This window comes from Rhinatrema bivittatum, chromosome 6, assembly GCF_901001135.1.
Source record: "Rhinatrema bivittatum chromosome 6, aRhiBiv1.1, whole genome shotgun sequence".
Classification (NCBI taxonomy): Eukaryota; Metazoa; Chordata; class Amphibia; order Gymnophiona; family Rhinatrematidae; genus Rhinatrema; species Rhinatrema bivittatum.
The window spans coordinates 110,071,624-110,095,651 of NC_042620.1; the positions used below are offsets into that span (position 1 = coordinate 110,071,624).

General features: G+C 45.0%; 1 protein-coding gene across 5 annotated transcripts in view; it reads right to left on the minus strand.

Moving 5' to 3' along the window:
• TLK1 (tousled like kinase 1) overlaps positions 1-24,028 on the minus strand; it is a 388,382-nt gene that overhangs the window by 360,121 nt on the left and 4,233 nt on the right. For all 5 annotated transcript variants that reach the window (XM_029605752.1, XM_029605753.1, XM_029605751.1 and 2 more), the window contains exon 2: positions 23,742-23,851. In XM_029605752.1, coding sequence (XP_029461612.1) covers positions 23,742-23,846 — 105 coding nt within the window. In that variant the 5' untranslated portion in view covers positions 23,847-23,851. The remainder of the gene's footprint in view (positions 1-23,741; positions 23,852-24,028) is intronic.

Genomic DNA, 24,028 nt, shown 5'->3' on the forward strand with positions numbered 1-24,028 from the left:
AAAATGCTATAAATATTTTACAAAATATGCCAGGGGTATGTAAACTTATAAGACAACTGTAAGTCAGCAAAATATGAAAATTAAAATCATAATCCAGAACACTGGCTAACAAATTAGTTAGGTTTAGTTAAGTTAGTTAACCAAAAAAAAGATTACTACGCTCTTAAAATCCACAACTACCAATACAATGCCAAGGCCCTCTTCGCTCATGTCTCAAGCTTTACAAAAGCACTCCCTCCCTTAGTCTCAGAGAACGATGCCTTAAACAAATGTAATGAACTAGCACACTTTTTCCACAAGTAGACAAGCTTATGTCCCGATTCCCACCTTCTTCCCCCCACCCCCCTGCCACCCAAAATAACCCAAACATCTCACTCAACTCATTCAAACTGACCACCACCTCGGAGATAACATCAATCCTAAAGAAAATGAAGCCCTCCTCACACCCAGAGAGGACCCTATCCCAATAAAATCTCTTCTCACCATCCCAGAGACCATCGCCAAGTCTCTATCAGAAATCTCTTTCCCTCGGAAAAGTTCCCCCCGCCTGGAAACAAGCCACTCAAGCCCATTCTAAAGAAACCGAACCTAGACACAACCGACCCCTCTCATTTCAGACCTATCTCTAATCTCCCTTTCCTAGCTAAACTGTTGGAAAGGGTGGACAACTTACAACTTACTGACCATCTGGAACACCACAACATCTTACTCCCGTCACAATATGGCTTCCGTAAGTTCTTCAATACAGAAATCCTCCTAATTTCCCTTACCAATACCCTACTCAAGGGACTTGACAAGGGCCAGTCATACATCCTAGCCATGCTAGACATTTCCGCTGCTTTTGACACTGTCAATCATAACATACTAATTGACAGTCTCTCTGAAATAGGTATTTCCGGAATTGCCCTCAGTTGGTTCAAATCCTTCCTCAGCAACAGGCACTACAAGGTTAAAATTGGCAAACATGAATCTAACCCCATCAACCTGACCCGAGGGGTCCCACAAGGCTCCTCACTTTCCCCAACACTCTTCAATGTCTACCTACTACCCTTGTGCCAACTCCTCGCTGAACTTGGTCTAACACACTACATCTACGCGGATGATGTACAAATACTCATCCCAATCACAAACTCCCTGCCCAAAGCACTCAAGACCTGGGACAACTGTCTCACCTCCATCAAATTCTTAACTAACCTCAATCTAGCCCTAAACACCTCAAAAACAGAACTACTCCTCATCTCCCCAGACCACCACAACCTCCTCCCCTCTGTCCAGCCCTCTCCCTTTCCCCAGCACATCAGGGATTTAGGTGTCTCTCTGGACAGTCACTTGAACTTAAAAAAAAAATGTATCAATAACACCACTAAAGATTGCTTCTACAAACTACAGGTCCTCAAGAAACTTAGACCTCTCCTCCACCTCCATGATTTCCGAACTGTCCTCCAAGCTACTATATTCAGCAAGATTGATTATGGCAACTCCTTACTCCTAGGCCTTCCCAAAATTTCCATAAAACCCTTCCAAATGCTGCAAAACGCAGCAGCCCGAATCCTCACCAACTCCCGCAGAATAGACCATATTACTCCAATCCTCAGAGACCTCCATTGGCTCCCTATCACCGCCAGAATACATCACAAAACCCTCACAATTATCCATAAAACGTTACACAACCAAAATATTCATTGGTTTAAGGACTCCCTGCACTAACACACTAACAACAGACCAACCAGAGCTGCCTACAAAGGATCCCTATCTTTACCCTCTCACAAACTCATTCACCATATCTCTACCAAAGAACGTGCCTTCTCCATAGCGGGACCTGCGCTATGGAACTCCATGCCTCCCGAACTATGCCAAGAACACTGCACTAAAACTTTAAAAAAAAAAAAAAAAAAAACTAAAAACCTGGCTATTTAATAGAGCCTATTCATAATAATCACTCCCCACCACCCGCTACCTATAAAATCCCCCTCCCCACCATGGAACTCCTCAGATGTTTATCTATGCTATGTTTTAGCTGATCTGCTTGAACAATAGCCTCAATACAGAATCTTGTATATAGTTTTTCCATTTCATGTCACTTGCATCATTTTATTTCTTTTATTAAGCTAACTGCCCTCTGGACCCTTTTTTCTTCCTCTACATCCCCATCTTGTTCCTTCACATACCTGTTTCATGTAACTTTATTTTTCACTTTCTAAATCATTTTGTTTTATCCCCGTTAATTGTAAACCAATGTGATATGCAAATGAATGTCGGTATATAAAAGTTCTAAATAAGTTCCGGTTCTGCTACTCATTAAGCATTAAAGATCACTAACTCAGTGACCCGATCCAAGATCAAAGTTAGCACTTAAATAGGACCAAGGCCAATGAATGCAGCATTCAGGGGACAAGATTTTATCTGCCATCTAAAGAACAAATCTAGCTCCTGACGAGTTTCTATCAGTATGTTCTTCCAAAGATGGCATCCTAGCTATGAAAACGCTCACTTCCTTGTGCCCTTCAGATGGCTGTCAGACTATGTAGGCAAGCATAAGAAAAAGATCAGTATGCTGATCGTAAGGTCCATATGAAAACATACCAATCTAAATCTCACTTAATACTGGGACCAGAATCTCTCAGAAATTAGTAAAGTACTAAAGTGATTAAACTATATTGTTTAACTGGAAGATAGTGCAACTTCCTAAAGACTGAAGTGCATTGTCATTTCTTTGTGTCCGGATATTATTCTAACAGCTTAACTATCTGGAGTCTGCTCAGCAGCATATCAGGAAGACCAGAATACAGAGAATTGCAGTAATCAAAGTATGATGCGACTTATGCTTGCATGACAATCTTGAGATCAGCATCAATTTAAGGTCATAATTATTTAACCAGACATAATATGGTGAAAGCTATTTAGAAACCCTAGTTATTTGTTTATCCAGTTTCAGGAAGAGGTCTAGAATTATTCCTAGATCCCAGACCTCATTCCTGAACTGGAATAGATTATCTAATATTAAAACAAATGAGGGAATTCTAACATAAGGTTTCTTTATTTACTTGACCTGTCTTCTGAGTTCTGAAATGAAAATTGGTTCTTACTTGCTAATTTTCGTTCCTGTTATACCACAGATCAGTCCGGAAAAGTGGGTTGTGTATCCCTACCAGCAGGTGGAGTCAGAGAACAATTAGAACTTTGGGCACTGCTACATAATGAGAGTGCCACCTGCAGTCACTCAGTATTGACCTGTACCCAAGCCCATGCTAACAGAACTAAATAACCAAGGGTAGCACCCAACCAAATTTCCGGACTACCACTTCGTCGCTGGCAAAAACCAGACCAAACAACTGCTAAAAACTGCTCCATGAATCATGTCTGCAAAAAAGGAGCTTCAACAATAAAAAAAAAAAAATGTAAGCAGGTTCTGACCAAGACAGTCTTTCGGTACCTGAAGAAAGGGGTGGGCCTCTGGATTGATCTGTGGTATTACAGGAACGGAAATTAGCAGGTAAGAACCAATTTTCGTTTCCTGAACATACCCAGATCAGTCCAGAAAAGTGGGATGTAGCCAAGCCACCCTACACTGGGCAGGAACCTGAAAGACCCACACGAAGCACACTCTCCCCGAAGGATGGTTCATCAGAAGCCTTAACGTCCAATCGGTAATGCTTCGTAAAAGTGTGAACAGACGACCACACCGCCACCCTACAGATCTCCTGAGGTTACAGTAACTGACACTCTACCCAGCAGATAGCATGAGCCCTAGTGGAATGAGCTCTGAGACCCAAAGGCACCTGACACCCTCGGGCTATGTATGCCGCGCAAATGGCTTCCTTAATCCACCGAGATATGGTCGCCTTTGACGCTCTGTCCCCCTTCTTTGGGCCACCAAAGAGAATGAACAAATGATCAGAACATCTGAAGTCATTGGTAACCTCCAGATAACGCAATAAGGCGTGCCACACATCCAAAAGATGAAGGTCTCTGTTCTGAGAAGACTCCCGGGACCCGTTAGGGAACCCCGGAAGCTCCACAGTTTGATTGACGTGAAAGGCTGAAACCACCTTAGGGACAAAAGGACGAAACCGTACGTAACGATACCCGATCGTCGTAAATCCGAAGAAAAGGATCCCGACAAGACAGTGCCTGCAACTCAGATCCGATGGGCCGAGCAAATGGCCACCAAAAACACCGTTTCCAAAGTCAGATCTTTTAGGGAAACTCCATGAAGAGGCTCGAAAGGAGCGCCACATAGAACTCACAGGACTAAATTCAAACTCCAATCTAGACACACCGAACGGATAGGAGTGCGCAAATATTTGACCCCCTTAAGAAACCGAGCAATATCCGGATGCGCTGCCAGCAAACAGCCGTCAAAGTTTCCCTGCAAGGCACCTAGAGCTGCAACTTGTACACGAAGGGAATTGAACGCCAAGTCCTTAGCGAGGCCCTGTTGCAGAAAGTCAAGCACCCGAGGAACATGCACCGCTAAAAGGTCACAGGAATGCTGTTGACACCAAGTTTCAATAAGCTTCCAAACTCTCACATAGGCCATAAAGGTGGCTGGACATCTCACCTGTAGGAGGGTAAAAATGACTTGTTCTGATAACCCCTCAAGCGTAAACGTCACCCCTCAAAAGCCAAGCCGCGAGCGAGAAGCGATCCTCCCGATCCGAAAATATGGGCCCCTGACGGAGCAGATGCGTTAGATGAGCCATCTGAAATGGACCCTCTAGAGCCAAGCGTACCAGATCTGCAAACTCCAGCGCCACCAGAATCACCCTTGCCGGGTGCCGGTCTCTGCGACGGAGAAGCCGACCTATGAGGGGCCAGGGCGGGAAGACATACAGCAGAATCCCCGTGGGCCAAGGACACATGAGAGCGTCTATGCCCACCGAGCCCTGTTCGACAGTTTAAAAAACGAACTGTTTTTGCGTTCACCTGCGTTGCTCCAGCAGAGGAGTTCCCCATCTGGCGAAATGAGATTCCACGCCTCGAGATAGAGGTCCCATTCCCCTGGGTCTAGTTGCTGACGGTTGAGATAATCGGCTTGCACATTCTCTACTCCCGCGACATGGGATGTGGCAATGCCCTCGAGATGGCGCTCCGTCCAGGTGAACAGAAGACGTGCCTCCAGTGCTACGGCGGAACTTCGAGTCCCGCCTTGCCGGTTGATGTACGCCACCCATTGTCGCATTGTCCGAGAAGACTCGCCCATTCTGCCCTGGTTCCAGGGAAGAAACCCCCACAGGGCCAGACGAACAGCCCTGGTCTCGAGCCGGTTTATGGACCAGGATCTTTCCATCGCAGACCAGAGCCCTTGGGCGGACCTGTCTGCACACACCGACCCCCAACCTGAGAGGCTGGTTTCGGTGGAGATTATAGAAACATAGAAACATAGAAATGACGGCAGAAGAAGACCAAATGGCCCATCCAGTCTGCCCAGCAAGCTTCACACATTTTTTCTCTTATACTTATCTATTTCTCTTAGCTCTTGGTTCTATTTCCCTTCCTCCCCCACCATTAATGTAGAGAGCAGTGATGGAGCTGCATCCAAGTGAAATATCTAGCTTGATTAGTTAGGGGTAGTAGGGGTAGTAACCGCCGCAATAAGCAAGCTACACCCATGCTCATCTGTTTTTTCCCAGACTATGTTATACAGCCCTTATTGGTTGTTTTTCTTCTCCCCTGCCGTTGAAGCAGAGAGCTATGCTGGATATGCATCGAAAGTGAAGTATCAGGCACATTTGGTTTGGGGTAGTAACCGCCGTAACAAGCCAGCTACTCCCGCTTTGTGAGTGCGAACCCTTTTTTTTTCTTCTCCCCTGCCGTTGAAGCGGAGAGCTCTGCTGGATGTGTGAAGTATCAGTTTTTCTTCTCCCCTGCCGTTGAAGCAGAGAACTATGCTGGATATGCATTGAAAGTGAAGTATCAGGCTTATTTGGTTTGGGGTAGTAACTGCCGTAACAAGCCAGCTACTCCCGTCTTTGTGAGTGCAAATCCTTTTTTCCACATTTCCTCTTGCTGTTGAAGCTTAGAGCGATGTTGGAGTCACAGTAACCATGTGTATGTTTTTTGAATAAAGGTATTGTCTCCAGGCAGTAGCCATCATTCTGGCGAGTCTCCCACACTTCATTGGCGGCCTCTTGACTTTATGGATCCACAGTGTTTATCCCACGCCCCTTTGAAGTCCTTCACAGTTCTGGTCTTCACCACTTCCTCCGGAAGAGCATTCCAGGCATCCACCACCCTCTCCGTGAAGAAATACTTCCTGACATTGGTTCTGAATCTTCCTCCCTGGAGCTTCAAATCGTGACCCCTGGTTCTGCTGATTTTTTTTCTTATGGTAAAGGTTTGTCGTTGCCTTTGGATCATTAAAACCTTTCAAGTATCTGAAAGTCTGTATCATATCACCTCTGCTCCTCCTTTCCTCCAGGGTGTACATATTTAGATTCTTCAATCTCTCCTCGTACGTCATCCGATGAAGATCCTCCACCTTCCTGGTCGCCCTTCTCTGTACCGCTTCCATCTTGTCTTTGTCTTTTTGTAGATACGGTCTCCAGAACTGAACACAGTACTCCAGGTGGGCCTCACCAAGGACCTGTACAAGGGAATAATCACTTCCCTTTTCTTACTCGATATTCCTCTCTCTATGCAGCCCAGCATTCTTCTGGCTTTTGCTATCGCCTTGTCGCATTGTTTCGCAGACTTCATATCATTAGACACTATCACCCCAAGGTCCCTCTCCTGCTCCGTGCACATCAGCCTTTCCCCCCCCATCGAATATAGTTCATTCGGATTTCCACCATATGCATGACTTTGCACTTCTTGGCATTGAATCTCAGCTGCCATATCTTCGACCACTCTTCCAGTTTCCTTAGATCCCGTCTCATTCTCTCCACTCCTTCCGGCGTGTCCACTCTGTTGCAGATCTTAGTGTCATCCGCAAAAAGACAAACCTTACCTTCTATCCCGTCCGCAATGTCGCTCACAAAGATATTGACAGGACCGGTCCCAACACCGATCCTTGCGGTACACCACTTAAAACCGCTCTCTCTTCAGAGAAGGTTCCATTTACCATCACACATTGTCTTCTGTCCGTCAACCAATTTGCAATCCAGGTCACCACCTCGGCACTCACTCCTAAGCTTCTCGTTTTATTCACCAGTCTCCTGTGCAGAACCGTATCAAAAGCTTTGCTGAAATCCAAGTATATGATATCGAGTGCTCTTCCTTGATCCAATTCCTTGGTTACCCAGTCAAAAAAGTCAATCAGATTTGTTTGACAGGATCTTCCTCTGGTGAATCCATGTTGCCTCTGGTCCATCAATTCTCCGGACTGTAGATAGTTCACTATTCTCTCTTTCAGCAGTGACTCCATTACTTTTCCCACCACCGAAGTGAGGCTAACCGGTCTGTAGTTGCCGGCCTCCGCCCTGTTCCCACTCTTGTGAAGCGGGACCACCACCGCTCTTCTCCAATCACTCGGCACCACTCCCGTTTCTAGGGATCTATTGAACAGGTCACACAGCGGACCCGCCAGAACATCTCTGAGCTCCCTCAATATCCTTGGATGAATCCCATCAGGCCCCATGGCTTTGTCCACTTTCAGGTTCTTTAGCTCTTCCCACACATTTTCTACTGTAAAAGGATTTTCATCTATTCCACTTCCCTCCAGTTTCTTGTTGTGTAGAGATGGTCCTTCTCCAGGGTCTTCTTTAGTGAACACAGAGCTGAAGTATTCGTTTAATATTTCTGCCATTTCTTCGTCTCTCTCCACACATTGATCATTACCATCTTTCAATTTCACTATACCACTTTGGACCTTTCTCTTTTCGCTGATGTATCTGAAAAATGTTTTGTCACCATTTTTTATCTCCTTGGCAATCCTCTCTTCCGCTTGACTTTTTGCCAACTTGATTAATTTCTTTGTCTCCCTCAGTTGAATCAAATATTCCTCTTTGTGTTCCTCCCTTTGGGATCTTTTATATTTCTTGAATGCTGTTCTTTTAGCTTTAATTTTGTTAGCCACCTCCTTTGAGAACCAGATAGGTTTCAATTTTCTTTTGCTTTTCTTTACATTTCTAACATATAGAGTAGTTGCCTTGGTGATTGCTCATTTTAGATTGGTCCACTGCTGCTCCACATCTCTCTCGTTCTCCCATCCTTTTAGTTCTTCCTCCAGGTACTTTCCCATTTCCTCAAAGTCCGTGTTTTTGAACTGTAAAACTCGGGTCTTTGTGGTACTTTTCCCTATTCTTTTAGTGATATTAAACCATACCGTTTGATGATCACTGGTGCTGAGGTGGGTGCCCACCTGGACATCGGAGACATTATCTCCATTAGTGAGCACTAAGTCGAGTATAGTTCCTTCTCTCGTGGGTTTCAATACCATTTGTTTGAACAAAGATACTTGCATGGCATCCACTATCGCTCTACTATTTTTAGTTTCTGCAGATGGGATTTTCCAGTCTACATCTGGCATATTAAAGTCACCCACGATCACCACTTCTCCCTTCTTACCTATCTTATGGATGTCTTCAACCAGATCTCTGTCCAGCTCTTCCTTTTGGTTTGGAGGCCTGTAAACCACTCCAATATAAATGGATGCTCCGTCATCTTTTTTTAGGTCGACCCATATTGCTTCTTCCTTGCCCCAACTTCCTTGCAGCTCAGATGCTTGGATGTTGTTTCTGACATAAAGAGCCACACCTCCCCCTTTTCTATCCTCTCTGTCCTTCCTTAACAAGTTATAGCCTGGTATTGTTGTATCCCAATCATGAGATTCTGTGAACCATGTCTCTGTGACAGCAACAATGTCCAGTTCTGCCTCAGCCATTAGGGCCTGCAGATCTGGGATTTTATTTCCCAAACTATGAGCATTTGTGGTCATAGCCTTCCAGGTACTCTCTTTAAGGTTATTGCTTTTCCTGGACTCCTTATGAGATTTTATTTGAGATTTGTTATTCACTTCACTATTTCCTTTTGCAGTTGTGCCACTGTTGACAGAGTTATCCGTCTCAATTAGATTTTTCTTTTGGTTATGGATCTTGAAATTCTGCATGCATTGTGTTTGTTTTCTCTTTTCTGGTAACACTTCAATGTTTTTCTCAAGAACTTCTTCAGTTTTTAATATAGAGAAGGCTTTTTGTTCTTTTTGCATTTGGTACATTGTGTGTCTCCTCGTCACAGGTCTAATTCTACCAGAGCCCACTGTATTCCTGGATTTTAAATAATTTCTTAATGACCTGTTTGAGTGGGAGGGTGTACCTGCTGGCTGTCCATCTGTCACGAATGGGTGACTGTGGGTCCTACCTGAGCCTAATGAATCTCTTTTTCTTGACTTCTGGTTTTTCTGTGATGTTGGGGAATTATTTTCTGAGTAATGCAATGTGGGTGTGATTCTTGTAATTGAAGCTAATTGAGCTTTAACCTCATTCAGCTCCTTTTTCAAGGAAGAGAGTTGTGCACAAATTGGGCAAGCTCTAAGTGTCCAGATGCTTTCCCTCAGAATAAAGGCTCCACAGCAGTTACATTGGATAATCCTCATTTTGGTAAGTTTTGACATTTGATGAATAGCAATTATGGAAATACTAATTTACCTTGTTGCCATTTATGGATCTAGGCAGGTTATATAAGAAACACAAACCTAGGGGTGGGTGGGTAGTGGGGTAGGGTGGGAGGGTGTGAAACAGTTAAAAGCAGACTACATTATCAGCCGATTCGGAGTGTCCAAATCCACCCCCCGGTTCCAGATTGTCCAGTGACAGCCACCATGACAGACTGGCTCTGGATTCCGTAAGTAGAGGCATTGGTAGATGGAACTGCTCAGACACCGGGCTCCAGCGAGAAAAAAGGCGCACACTGTAAAGGTCTTAAGTGAGCGAACACCCAAGGAACCAAGTCCAAGGTTGAAGCCATGGAGCCCAGTACATGAAGATGATGCCACACTGTGGGATTGTTCCTTCGAAGAAGGGAATGTATTTGTTCCTTCAACTTCCCTATTCGGTCCGCCGCTAGAAACACTTTGCCCAGCAAGGTATCAAATTGTGCTCTGAGATAAGTCAACTTCTGAGTGGATTCCAAGTGACTCTTCTGCACATTAATTACCCAACCTAGGGATCGCAATGTGAACATCACTATGTGCACTGATCTCTCACAGTCCTTCCGAGACTTTGCGCGAATCAACCAGTCGTCCAGGTACGGGTGGACCAAAATTCCCTCCTGACGAAGGAAGGCCGCCACCACCACCACCACTTTGGTGAATGTGCGAGGAGCTGTTGAGAGACCAAATGGGAGGGCTCGAAATTGGAAGTGTCGTCCCAAGACTTTGAACCGCAGAAACATCTGGTGATTCAGCTGGATCGGAATGTGCAAATACGCCTCCATGAGGTCCAGAGAAGCAAGAAACTCCCTTTTTCGAACTGCGGCCATCACTGTCCTCAGGGTTTCCATACGAAAGCGAGGAACCCGAAGGCAACGGTTCACCTTCTGCAGATCGAGGATGGGCCGAAACGTGCCCTCCTTCTTGGGGACCACAAAGCACACGGAGTACCAACCTTGTCCCTGTTGAGCTTCCGGAACTGGGACAATAGCTTTGAGCTCGAGAAGTCGTTGTAGAGTCATCCGGACCGCCTCTCGCTTGACACTCGGGACTCCACAAAAACCTCCCTGACTGGGCGCGAGAACTCCAGTGCATACCAGTCTTTGATCGCTTCTAAGGCCCAGTGGTCTGATGTAATTCTTGCCCACTCCGTGTAAAAGTTGGATAATCTGCCTCCGACAGCTTTGACGACGGAATGGGTGCTCATGACTTCATTGGGGGTTTTTACTACTTCCTGCACCAAGATGTCCCGAATCTCTTCCGGGCCGGCGACCCCCTCGAAAGGACTGCTGGCACCCCGAAGCAGGTTTAGAAGCAGGAGATGCGGAATATCTACCCGCTCTGAAGCGGTGAGAGTCCCGAAACCTAGCTCGAAGAGGGAAGACTTTCTTAGAAGATCTTTTATCTTCCGGCAACCGATTGCCCTTGGATTCAGCAAGCAGCTTTACTAGCTGATCCCGATCCTCCCCAAACAGGAGCTTGCCCTTAAAGGGTAGATTGCAAAGCTGGGACTTGGAGGACAAACCCACTGCCCAATTTTGCAGCCAGAGGAGACACCGCGCTGACACCAAGGACACCATACCTCTCGCCGAGGTCCTCACCAGATCATACAAAGCATCTGCAACATAAGCGATGCCTGCTTCTAGGCGGGCAGACTGCAGAGCCTTACTGTCACCCGTACTGGCCCCGGCAGCCGACTCCTGGACCCAAACACAGATAGGCCCTCTGCATGAGGCCAGCGCAAACTGCCGCCCGAAGGCTTAGCGCGGCAACCTCGAATGCTCGCTTCAACTGGATCTCCAGCTTGCGGTCCTGCATATCCTTAAGGGCAGCCGCCCCAGCAACCAGGATAGTGGTCTTTTTCATGACTACCGAGACCGTGGCATCCACCTTTGGAATCTTCAGTAAATCCAAAACATCAGATGATAACGGGTACAGTTTCGCCATAGCTCTGCCCACCTTCAAGCTGGAATCTGGAGTCTCCCACGCCCCGGTCACTAGTTTGCGAACCTTCTTAGGCAGAGGAAAAGATGTTGTAGGACCCCTAATGCAGTCGAGGACTGGATTGACGCCCTCGTGATCAGACTCTTCTTGAGAAACCTTAAGTCCCAGAACTTCAAGGACCTAGGGAATAAGGGGTCTTAACTCATCCCACTTGAACAGACGCACCATGCTGGGGTCATCCCCCTCCGCAGGAGGGTCATCGGGCTCATTCGGATCATCAGTATCCACATCAGCCGGATCCGGCCATGGATCCGGATCTGCCGCCCCTACTACCCCATAAGCCGGCGTCACCCCAGACCCCGGGATCGGATCTTGCGTATCCTGGGGAGAGTCCCCTGTCGGGTGAGCCTGATCAGAGAGGCGCTGAAGAGGGTCCATACCCTGACCTCTTTTCTCAGGTGGGTCCGAACCTGCCCCAAGAGACTGGGCCACTTTACTATCGAGCGTTTCCTTGCCAGGAAAGCCTGGTGCATAAGGAGGAAATATTCTGGAGGCAACCCCTCCCCCACTGGAGAGTCGGCTGGGGTGATATCATCAGTTTCCCCGTTGAGGTCTTCCTCACCGGGGCTAGAACAGGCGGAGAATCCTCTTCCCGCAAAAACAAAGGCGAAACAGACATTCCCTCCCCGAGGAAGGCGGCAAGAAGCCCTGAAGAGCCCTCTAACCCAGGGGAACATGCTGCGCATAAGGAGGCCGCATCTAACCTAGCCTCGTGACCCACACTCGCGCCAGACCTGCAATTCTGTTTTCGGTCCCATCCACAGCAGCGCATCGATAGTCTGAAGTGAAATAGAAAAGGGCGCGAATAAAAAAAAGAAACGCTTGGAGCCGCGACGGGGAGAAAATGTCAGTCAGGCAGGACCAGAAAAAACCAAACTTTTCATGCTGCGGGCTAAGAAACTACCGGCAGAGGAGAAAAAAACGTGAGCAGCCGTGCCACGGGAAAGGAGCCTGTCTATAGTGAAATCGCAAGGCCCCCCAGCAGGGAAGCGGCGAGTAAACGAGGCACACTGAGAACAACTCACCCTTGCCCTCAGAAAACAACCCGGAGCCCCAGGAGCTGAGGGGAACACTGCTGATAGCTTCCCCGGCCGGCCTTAAAAGACCCGGTCCCTCCTGCACCTCTCCTTACCTCAGCACTGAAGACTGTCAGTCAGCCACAGTGAACACAGCTCTTTTCTTTTTTTTCTTTTTTTTTTTTTAATTAAACTTTACCAAGACACACAGAAAAGTTGCTGCAGGAGACGAGGGTGCAGTTGTAGCAGAGACGGTGGTGAGTAGCCAGGAGCCCCTGATCAGACACCGAACTGTGGTGGGTGAAAGCCTGACAGGAATATCCAATTCCCCGGACGCCCGGCTTCTACTGAGGGATGGCCCACAAAGGCACTAACACCTCAGGAAGTGACCGTATACCAAAAAATTAAATTCAAACTAACTAAATAAAAAATATAACTAAAGACTACAGGTGTGCATCTGTACCACCCGCTGGAGTCAGAGAAATACTGAGTGACTGCAGGTGGCACTCTCGTTATGTAGCAGTACCAAAGTTCTAATTGTTCTCTGACTTCACCTGCTGGTAGGGATACACAACCCACTTTTCTGGACTGATCTGGGTATGTTCAGGAACCTAAGTTTATTACTTCTCATCCAATCAGAAATATTTGCAACACAGTCATTCAAATTTTGAACAGTTTGTAGACAGGATTTTGCCCTAAAGGAGCCAAAAGTGGATATCATCTGCATAAATAAACTAAATTAACCCACAGTGGTTAATTTTTCCCCAAAGCAGCCAGATGAATATTAAATAAAGAAGATAAATGAACTTCTGTGGAACCCCACAATCAACAGGCCAGATTTTGGATGTAAACTTGCTGGATACTACTTTTGCAAGAAGCTAAGCAAAAAGGAGCTAAACCAGCTCAATGCATTTTTCCAAAGCTCAGCTTCATCCAGTCAACAGTGTTAAAGGACAAATTTAAACCTAATACCACCAGTAAAGCAGAACTATTTCTGTCCAGAGTGAGAATTAGATCAACAAGAGCAGGTAGCATAGTTTTGTTTTCAAAACTCCTGTGAAATCCAGACTGTTGAGAGCCTAGTCAGTCAGCAGAATGAAGAAACTCAGACAGATGGTCACTGTTTTCCCCATAATTTGGTCTATATAATTTATGGAATCAAAAGGACTTAGAAGGTTCATCAAGTTGGTCTTACCAAGGTCAATTTTAAACCTGTTAGACAAAGACTAGATTTTAAAGAGGAGTTTGCCAAAAGGATGAGCCATTTCAAGATTTTTCCCTCAGCAATTTCCAGAAGCCAGTTGGGAGCTTTATATCTAACAAAATGTTGATTTCATGGACCCAAGAACATTTTGTAAGATATCAGTGCTACCAGGCAGACATCTTCCCAAGTTGGAAGGTTTTTCCTCAGTCATTCCAACATCTAAGAGTCATTCCAACATCTAAGAGTTAACAGCCTATTCCTTACTTGTCATTTCAAATGACATTTGAAATGACATTTGAAATGACAGGCACCAGGAAGTGGATCCCAACTTTAACCCATGAAAACCTAAAAACCTAAAATCCCCTCCTCCCAAAGCGGCTCGACATGTGCCAACTTACCTTTTGTTGTTTTTCAGCCCTTTCAGCCTTCTCTGCTGTCCTCCGGAGGGGGGGGGCAGCCAGCGGCGAAAGCGGCTTGCAGCGGTGTGTCCCCCCCCCCCCCCGGTCCCAGTTCTCCTGGCTCTCGATGATGTTCTAGCAGGTACTCCAGCTCGACTTCTGGCTGACAGCTACCCCCTCCTCCCCCCCCCAAGACTGCTGAGTTACAGCCTTGAAACCGAAGCGTACTTTCCTGGGCTTGAGCGCCGTCACGCCCGCCCGTCCCTGTGCTTTCATTGGCTTGAGCGTCCAAATTGACGGGCGCTCAAGCCAATGAAAGCACAGGGACGGGTGGGCGTCCCGTCACGGCCGTCCCTGTGCTTTCATTGGCATGAGCGCCCAAACTGACAGGCGCTCATGCCAATGAAAGCACAGGGACGGCCGTGACGTGACAGACTGCGGGTTCCTTCCGTAGCCCAGGCCCGTGCCAGCCAAAGAAAGGGAAAGGAGACTACGGCCCACAACTGGACCCCAGATAGGCAGCAGCAGGAAATAAAAGGAGACAGCGGGCTGCCTCCAGCACTCACGTCACCAGCGGCCAAGAAATTAAAAGAAGAGCGCGGGTGCAGCCAAAGGGAAAAAAAAAAAAGACGTCACACCCGCCCGTCCCTGTGCTTTCACTGGCTTGAGCCAGTTTAATATCACAAAAAAGATACGGAAAAGAAGCACAAAAACCCGAGTTCTGCAGTTCAAAAACACAAACTTTGATGAAATGGGGAAGTACCTGGAGGAAGAACTAAAAGACTGGGAGAATGTGAGAGATGTGGATCAACAGTGGACCAATCTAAAAGGAGCAATTGCCAAGTCAACTAATCTATATGTTAGAAAAGTAAAGAAAAGCAAAAGAAAAATGAAACCTATCTGGTTCTCAAAGGAGGTGGCTGACAAAATAAAGGCTAAAAGAACAGCGTTCAAGAAATACAAAAGATCCCAAAGAGAGGAGCACAAAGAAGAATATCTGGTAGAACTGAGGGAGACGAAGAAATTAATCAAGAGAGCAAAAAGTCAAGCAGAAGAGAGGATTGCCAAGGAGGTAAAGAGAGGTGACAAAACTTTTTTCAGATACATCAGTGAAAAGAGAAAAGTTCAAAGTAGCATAGTGAAATTGAAAGGTGGAAAGGATCAATGTGTGGAGAGAGACGAAGAAATGGCAGAAATATTAAACGAATACTTCTGTTCTGTGTTCACGAAGGAGGACCCTGGAGAAGGACCGTCCCTAGTTAACAAGATACTGGAGGGGAGTGGAGTAGATGTAACTCCATTTACAGTAGAAAATGTATGGGAAGAGCTGGGGAAACTGAAAGTAGACAAAGCCATGGGACCTGATGAGGTTCATCCCAGGATACTGAGGGAGCTCAGAGATGTGCTGGCGGGTCCGCTGTGTGACCTGTTCAATAGATCCCTAGAAACGGGAGTGGTGCCGAGTGATTGGAGAAGAGCTGTGGTGGTTCCGCTTCACAAGAGTGGGAACAAAGAGGAGGCTGGTAACTACAGACCGGTTAGCCTCACTTCGGTGGTGGGAAAAGTAATGGAGACACTGTTGAAAGAGAGAATAGTGAACTATCTACAGTCGGGAGAATTGCTGGACCAGAGGCAGCATGGATTCACCAGGGGAAGATCCTGTCAGACAAATCTGATTGACTTTTTTGACTGGGTAACCAAGGAATTGGATCAAGGAAGACTGCTCGATGTCATCTACTTGGATTTCAGCAAAGCTTTTGATACAGTCCCGCACAGGAGACTGGTGAATAAAATGAGAAGCTTAGGAGTGAGTGCCGAGGTGGTGACCTGGATTGCAAACTGGTTGACGGACAGAAGACAATGTGTGATGGTAAATGGAGCTCTCTCTGAAGAGAGGGAGGTTTTAAGTGGTGTACCACAAGGATCGGTGTTGGGACCGGTCCTGTTCAATATATTTGTGAGCGACATTGCGGACGGGATAGAAGGTAAGGTTTGTCTTTTTGCGGATGACACTAAGATCTGCAACAGAGTGGACACGCCGGAAGGAGTGGAGAGAATGAGATGGGATTTAAGGAAGCTGGAAGAGTGGTCGAAGATATGGCAGCTGAGATTCAATGCCAAGAAGTGCAGAGTCATGCACATGGGGAGTGGAAATCCGAATGAACTATATTCGCTGGGGGGAGAAAGGCTGATGTGCACGGAGCAGGAGAGAGACCTTGGGGTGATAGTGTCTAATGATATGAAGTCTGCGAAACAATGCGACAAGGCGATAGCAAAAGCCAGAAGAATGCTGGGCTGCACAGAGAGAGGAATATCGAGTAAGAAAAGGGAAGTGATTATCCCCTTGTACAGGTCCTTGGTGAGGCCTCACCTGGAGTACTGTGTTCAGTTCTGGAGACCATATCTACAAAGAGACAAGGACAAGATGGAAGCGGTACAGAGAAGGGCGACCAGGAAGGTGGAGGGTCTTCATCGGATGACATACGAGGAGAGACTGAACAATCTAAATATGTACTCCCTGGAGGAAAGGAGGAGCAGGGGTGATATGATTCAGACTTTCAGATACTTGAAAAACTTTAATGATCCAAAGACAACGACAAACCTTTTCCGTCGGAAAAAAATCAGCAGAACCAGAGGTCACGAGCTGAGGTTCCAGGGAGGAAGACTAAGAACCAATGTCAGGAAGTATTTCTTCACGTGGTGGTGGATGGTGGTGGATGCCTGGAATGCCCTTCCGGAGGAAGTGGTGAAGTCTAAAACTGTGAACGACTTCGGGGGGGCATGGGATAAACACTGTGGATCCATCAGGTCTAGAGGGCGTGAATAAAGAGGAGGCATTCAAACACTGCACGGAGCGGCAGTAGCCACAGAGGCATTCACGGAGCGGGATGCCAGTGGCCAGTAGTTGGTGTTCCACCTTCACGGAGCGGAAGGATGGAGGGCTGCTATCTCAAAAAAATAAAAAAAATAAAAACAGGGGTGGGTAAGAGTATGGGGTAAGGGTGTGGCCTGCTTGTTACAGCGGCTGCTACCCCTAATTGAGCTGGACGTTCACTTGAATGCAGATACGGTGCTGCTCTCTAAATTGGTGATGGGGTGGAGGGGAATTAGGGCTGGAGGGTACTGGAAGCCAATAGTAACAGGTGGGAGAGAAAAAAAAGGGGAAAAAAATGGATGAAGTGCGTAGCTTGCTGGGCAGACTGGATGGGCCGTTTGGTCTTCTTCTGCCGTCGTTTCTATGTTGAGCGCCCGTCAATTTGAGCGCTCAAGCCCATGAAAGTTCGCTTCGCTTCCAAGGCCATAACTCAGCAGTCTTTTTTTTGGGGGGGGGGTAGCTGTCAGCCAGAAGTCGAGCTAGAGTACTTGCGGGAACATCGTCGAGAGCCAGGAGAACCGGGACCGGGGGGGGGGCCGCTGCAAGCCGCTTTCGCCGCTGGCTGCCCCCTCCGGAGAACGGCAGAGAAGGTTGAAGGGGCTGAAAGCAACAAAAAGTAAGTTGATAACATGTCGAGTAGCTTCGAGAGGAGGGGATTTTAGGTTTCTTTTTGGGGGAAAGTTTGCTGTCTACCCTTACCCCTGCCTCTAACGCAGGGGTAGGGGTAGGCGGTAAATTAGCAGGTTAAACGCACGGCTAAACTCCAGGTTAAAAAGGCGATAGTCAGGGCGCGCGTTACTGTATGGGAGGGAATAGCTAATTCGATGGTTTACATCTAATATACATGCCGCGTGTGGAAGGTGTTACCTGGTGACTTAAAGAGGCGGTAAGAGTAGGTTAAAGGGGATAGTGTATCGCAGGAAGGGCTAACGCGGCCGGAAAGTGAGTAGAAAGCGGGTTAGGAGCGGGGTAACCACGGCCCCACTTTACTGTATCGGCCTGTTGATCTGGAACCAGGATATGTTGCCATTTACTATTATATTCATCATGTAAAAAAAAAACAAACCCCTGAGAATTCTGCTAATGTATCACAATTTATGGAAGAAAAAGGAGACATAGTTAAACCAAGATGCTGGAATGTACTCTTGATTCTATGTGAACAAGGTTTGTGCATTGCCTAACCTAATTGGTATCTTGATGAATAACTCCTGAAGGAAAAGAAATCATAGTTGCCTCAGCCAAGAAGGAACTATGGAAGCATTCAAAAAAATGCTGAAAACCTGGTTGCTTAAGCAAGCATTTGATGATCCAAAGCCCCCATATCATGTTAAGGATAACAGTTGCACATATTTAGGATGGGTAACCTGCATTTAATAGGAAAACTGAAAGGTGTTTTTGGACGGGACGTCTTTGAAATGTAAATGTCAGAACTGATACTCTGCATTTCAATTGTGTATGTAATAGGTGCAAACCACCTTGTTTGTTTGATAAGGCAGTATAGAAATTAACTAAATATGTGGATCATAGTTCCCTGCTCCTCTCTTAGTTCTAATTAAAGTTTCTACAACCAGGAGAACAGGGGAATACACATACAGACTACCTATCCCCAAAGGGGGGAGAAAGCATCCAATACTAATCTGCCATCTAATCTTTTCCTGGATTTTCCTGTTCAATTAAATTAACAGATGTATCTTGGATGTACCCCACTCAAATTTCTTGCCCACCATATTCTGATCCAGGGATCACTCATGGGGGTCTAGGATCCAACCAAATCCATCTGCCAGCATGTTCTCTTTTCCTGCCAGGTACGTGCCTCTTAGGGTCATCACTTGGGATAGCCCAGTCCCATATTTTGAAAATCTCTTTACAGGAGCAATGATCCTGTTTCCTCCTTACTTGTTCATGAACATGTCTGTCTGAACCAGGACAAGTTTTACGGCCACCATATCTCTGAAAGCCCTTAGAACATTCATTTGCATTTATGCGAAATACAAGACCATATATTTGCAAAAACAAGCCCTATGATGTGGATGGAATGTACTACCAGATACTTTGAGGGCTGAGACAAATACGATGATATTTAGAAAACACTTAAAGGCTTCCTCTTTACGATACAGATTTACTGGCTATAACTGAACTTGTGAAGAAGGCATTTTAATATGTATATATAAGATATTGGAAAAAGCATGAAGATCAAAGCCTTTACACTGAGGTATGGCAACACAAATGTGTTAAGATTTGTATGATGTTTTTATGAATGTAGTTTGTATCTTGTCTAGGATTTTAGACAGAGTAATAAATATTTTAAGTAAATAAACTCTCTGTAGCTCCAGATTAATGGAATACTTCATTGCCTAGATAAACTAAGGGCCTAGGTATGAAACCCCTATTTATGAGGCTAGTATCTCCTGACTCCACAAGACTCCCTTCACTGTGGACATTAATTCAGTGACCCTGTTGGTAGGGAAATAGGCTTTCATCCCAGGCATATCTAGCAGAGCCCCAGTGAACTCAGATTTGAGTTGACAGGCTCAGGCTGGATTTGGGGTAGTTTATGATGAACTCTAGCACCTCCAGCACTTGTACATCTGTCTGAGATGTGCTTCTGACCTGCCATCGTCCAGGTAAGTAAATACATGCCAGAGGTTTCATAAAAACCTGTTGTTGCAATGCTAGACTTAAAAGGAAATACATGATGGGGGATGTGACAATTCCCTACCATAAATTAGATATTTTCTGCGGGTCTTGGGCTCACAACCTGTGAGAATGGATGTATACACTTTAGGCTTCTTAGACCACTTGAACACGGATTTGATCACCAAGCCCTGATGAGGGAACTGGACCTTGTCAAATCCTGGAGCTACTTAGACATGATACATCACATCAGCCTTCTTGTTAAAAGGAAGTACCAAGTGTGAGTACTCCCACATCCTCATCTGTTCTTTCTGTAGAACAGGGTGGACAAGTATCATCAATTCCTTTGATGCATCCAGGTACTTCAAAAGGCCAAGTAAAAGGTGATTTGGGCTCTCAATCAAATGGGACAGTTTTCATCATACTCTGAGGAAAGGTCTGGAGAAAGGTTCTCTTTAGCACTACTCGACAAATTAGTCCAGTATGGATACTTCAGACTCTGAAGTCTCCAAGAGTTGAAGAGAAGCGTTAGGACAAGCTAATGAAACTAAAGAGAATGCTGAAGGCCAAGATCTTATAGGTCTCATGAGGGACTGTACATATTCAGTGGCCATGCAGTGCTGTTTGAAGCCCTATGGATGGCCCTTGAACCAAGCAGTCAGGAGAGTCAATCCACATGTGGATGCTTCAGAGTAAGAGTAACCTCTACACCCATTCAAGCCCTTGCAGCCACATGTCATAAAGGAGTGCCAATGCAAAGCCTTCTTTGGAGGCTTGTTGCTCATCTGAAATTGTGATTGAGTCCTTCGATACATTACCATGACTCGAGCAAGGACCAATCTTCAAAGTTAGGTGTCAGAGCAACTGAGGATCACTTTGGCCACAAGTGCAACTGTGGTTCCCCTCCCTGGACTTTTTTCTTGAGCTTGGAGACAGCAGGTATGAAGGCAGCCTTTCCTTCCCATGCCCAAACAAATCAGGGAAACATTTTTGCAAATATATTACACTCAAGAGACACCATAGCTTGTGCCCAAGTACTTGTAGCCAGGACCATCACAAGGCTAAATGGCACCCCCCTGGGAAGCCAAGGATTGAGAGGGTTCCCCTTCGATGCAGCTGGATTGGTGGGGGGGGGGGGGGCTTTGCTTCCCTTTGACATAGCCAGCCAGTCCTCCTCCAAAGAAGCAGCTATGCAGAGAACACAAGAAATGACTTCTGCTGCTGGGTGGCAGCATGGCAAACCGGTGACACCCTCTGGGCCTAGCATCTGTCTCAACCATCCCCTTCTGCTTTTAGCACTCAATGTCAGGAACCAAAAAAAAAGATATTCTTTCTGAGCACTTTGTGCCCTTCCTGAAGCCACTGACTTACTTTTTGGCCACTGAAATGAAAATCGATGAGGCAAAAATCAAATGCAGAAGTAATATATAAGAAAAGAAAATAGGCTAGGAAAAAAAAACCCCCCACAAACCTTTACAATCATGTTGTGGACACCAGAGGTTCCCCAAAATAAAAATAAGATGCAAATTTACTCAAGTCAGCAATATCAACAACTTAATTTGGATAAAAAAAAAAAAACCTTGACTAGGGAGAAAATATGAAAGAAAAAAAAGGCACTGAGGAGTGTAACCTGGCAAAATAAGTAAAAACTGACACCTGGGGAACAGTCCTAGGAACATTCTACTTTGACAGCAGAGGGATTCCAGGGTTTATTTATTTCATTTATTTCTAAACTTTTTTATACTGTCATTTGGAACGAGCTGTCACAACGGTTTACAGTCTATAAAACAATAAAATAAAGCTATAACAATTAATACTTAAACAATAAAATCCATAAAAATAAATGAAGCAAATACATCATAAATTAGAGAAAAAAAACCCCTAAATACCAGCCTTTAAACTTCTAGGGATAGAATAAGATAGTAGGTAAAATATAATACAAGTGAATATTTAATAACATTAATAAATAAATCATTAAACTACAAGAAAATTAAGATGGTCTAAAAATAATACCCTTTACAATGCTTTTAAAAACTATGTAATGTAAGTGGAATGACTTTCAATTTAGCAATTGCCATCCTTATAAGCTTGCTCAAAGAGCCAGGTTTTCAACTGTTTTCTAAACAGTTTTAAATCACTCTGCATCCTTAAGTTCGTTGGAAGAGTATTCCACAATCCTGGGCCTGCTAGGGAGATTGCTCTGACTGTAGTAAGACGTGCTGATGCTAAAGAAGGAATTTATTTTATTCTTTTCTATTCCAATGTTCATGACGCATGTCATATCACATCGGTTTACATCGAACAAGGGTATATTAACATTAACTTAATCGTAGTCATAGCTAGGAAGGTACTGGTAGAGTTAAGAGAAGAGGTAAGTTACAATGAAAACGAGGGTTACTAGAACTTGGAAGGAAGAAGGTAAAGGGTGAAAGGAACAATTGAGTAGTAGTATATCTTGAATAACAGATGTAAGAGGAACAGATAAATTATATTGGTTAAAACAATAATATACAATATGAATTACTGGATGTAACATTACATATTAAAAGGTTAAGGATAGGCTTGTTTGAATAGCTAAGTCTTAAGCTTTTTCTTAAAGGTCCGCGGGCAGTGTTCTTGTCGTAAGTCTGGAGACATGGCGTTCCACAGAGATGGCCCAGCTACGGAGAAGGCACGTTCCCTAGTGGAGGTGTGACGAGTGGATCTGGTGGGGGGAGCGTGAAGGGTTCCTTTATATGCAGCTCTAATCGGTCTATTTGAGGTGTGGAGTCGTAGCGGGATCTTTAGCCCTTTATTTGAAGATCTGAGGTTACGTTGTGGTGTGTGGAGCCTGACTGCAGCATTTAGTCATTCTACTTGGTTGCCATATACTGCTTTATGCAACATGCATAGTACCTTGTATTCAAAACGTTTATCAACTGGTAACCAGTGTAATGCCTTTAAAATAGGAGTAATGTGGTCTGTTTTTTTTTACATCCGGTTATTATTCTTGTGGCAGCGTTTTGATTTATATTCTGCCTTTTGGTACTTTAGAGGGGATGACATTCATGTACTGTAGGTATTTCCTTATCCCTAGAGGGCTTACAATCTAAGGGCCTGATTCACTAAGGCATTTCTCCCCTTCTATGTCTATAGGAAAATGTCTTGATGAATCACGCCTCAAGTTTGTACTTGAGGCAACGGAGAGTAAAGTAACTTGCCCAAGGGTACAAGGAACAGCAGTGGGATGTGAACCTTAACTTAGTTTGTAATCCACTGCTCTAACCACTAGGCTACTCCACTCCTATAGCAGTATACAGGGAACTGCCATATGTACTTAAGCTTATCCTTAAAAAATCTGGAACATTCTGTGCTGACATACAATGGAGGTCACATGCTCTATGTGGTTAGTTGCTCTGCTGTCATAGAATTTCTGTCTTATAATCTCCACCTTCTACATAAATGATCTCTCACTCACTAACTCAATGTCATGTTCTGTTTCAAAGAAATATCTAGAGCTCTTCAACCATTAAGTTTGAAATCTAAGGATCTGTTGATAGAGATATAGATATCAATATAGAACATACAGATATAACCAGAAAAAAAAAAAAGGAAAAAAAAAAAGAAAAGCAGTCTTTGGATTGCAAATCCATATTGTTGAGAGAAGGGGCCCCCGACGATGTAACAGAAAAATGGAAACACTTCAGCTGTTCACTTCAGTGAAGTACTCAAAAAGATAATCAAGGCCTAAAAAATTTGTTTTAAAAACATAAAAAAAAAACCCACAACCATAAAGGAAGTTAAATGACCTAACACAGATCTTCAGTAGCACCTAAGGCTTATTTACATGATGAAGCTTATATCTCAGGTTTTGCCAGAGCAAAATTAACTAAATCTGAAAAGTCAGAGGTCATCTGTTTTTCTTATCAGAATAGTGAGATGTATATTTTTTAGAAACATACAAACACAACTGTAATTACTAAGTGAAATAATATTAAAGGCGACAAGATTAGAAAACTGGTTTAAAAATAGCCCTACTTACTTTAGCTCCAACACTGCAACTTCCAGTGCTACCACTCACGCCTCCTGTAAATCTGGCTTCCAATAACTCTTGCCGTCTTGGATCCAGGCTATGGAGCTCATCCATGGCACCTAGAAACAGTTCCAATTAGTAAAAAATGTTTCTTTCAGAGAGCACGAGAACACATGCAAGAAACTATAGTCAGGGTGATTTCAAATGTATCAAAACAAAGCAATGAACAATAACCACTTTCAACCTCTAGTCCCATGACTACACACAACAGCAGAGGAACAAACTATCTGAATTTT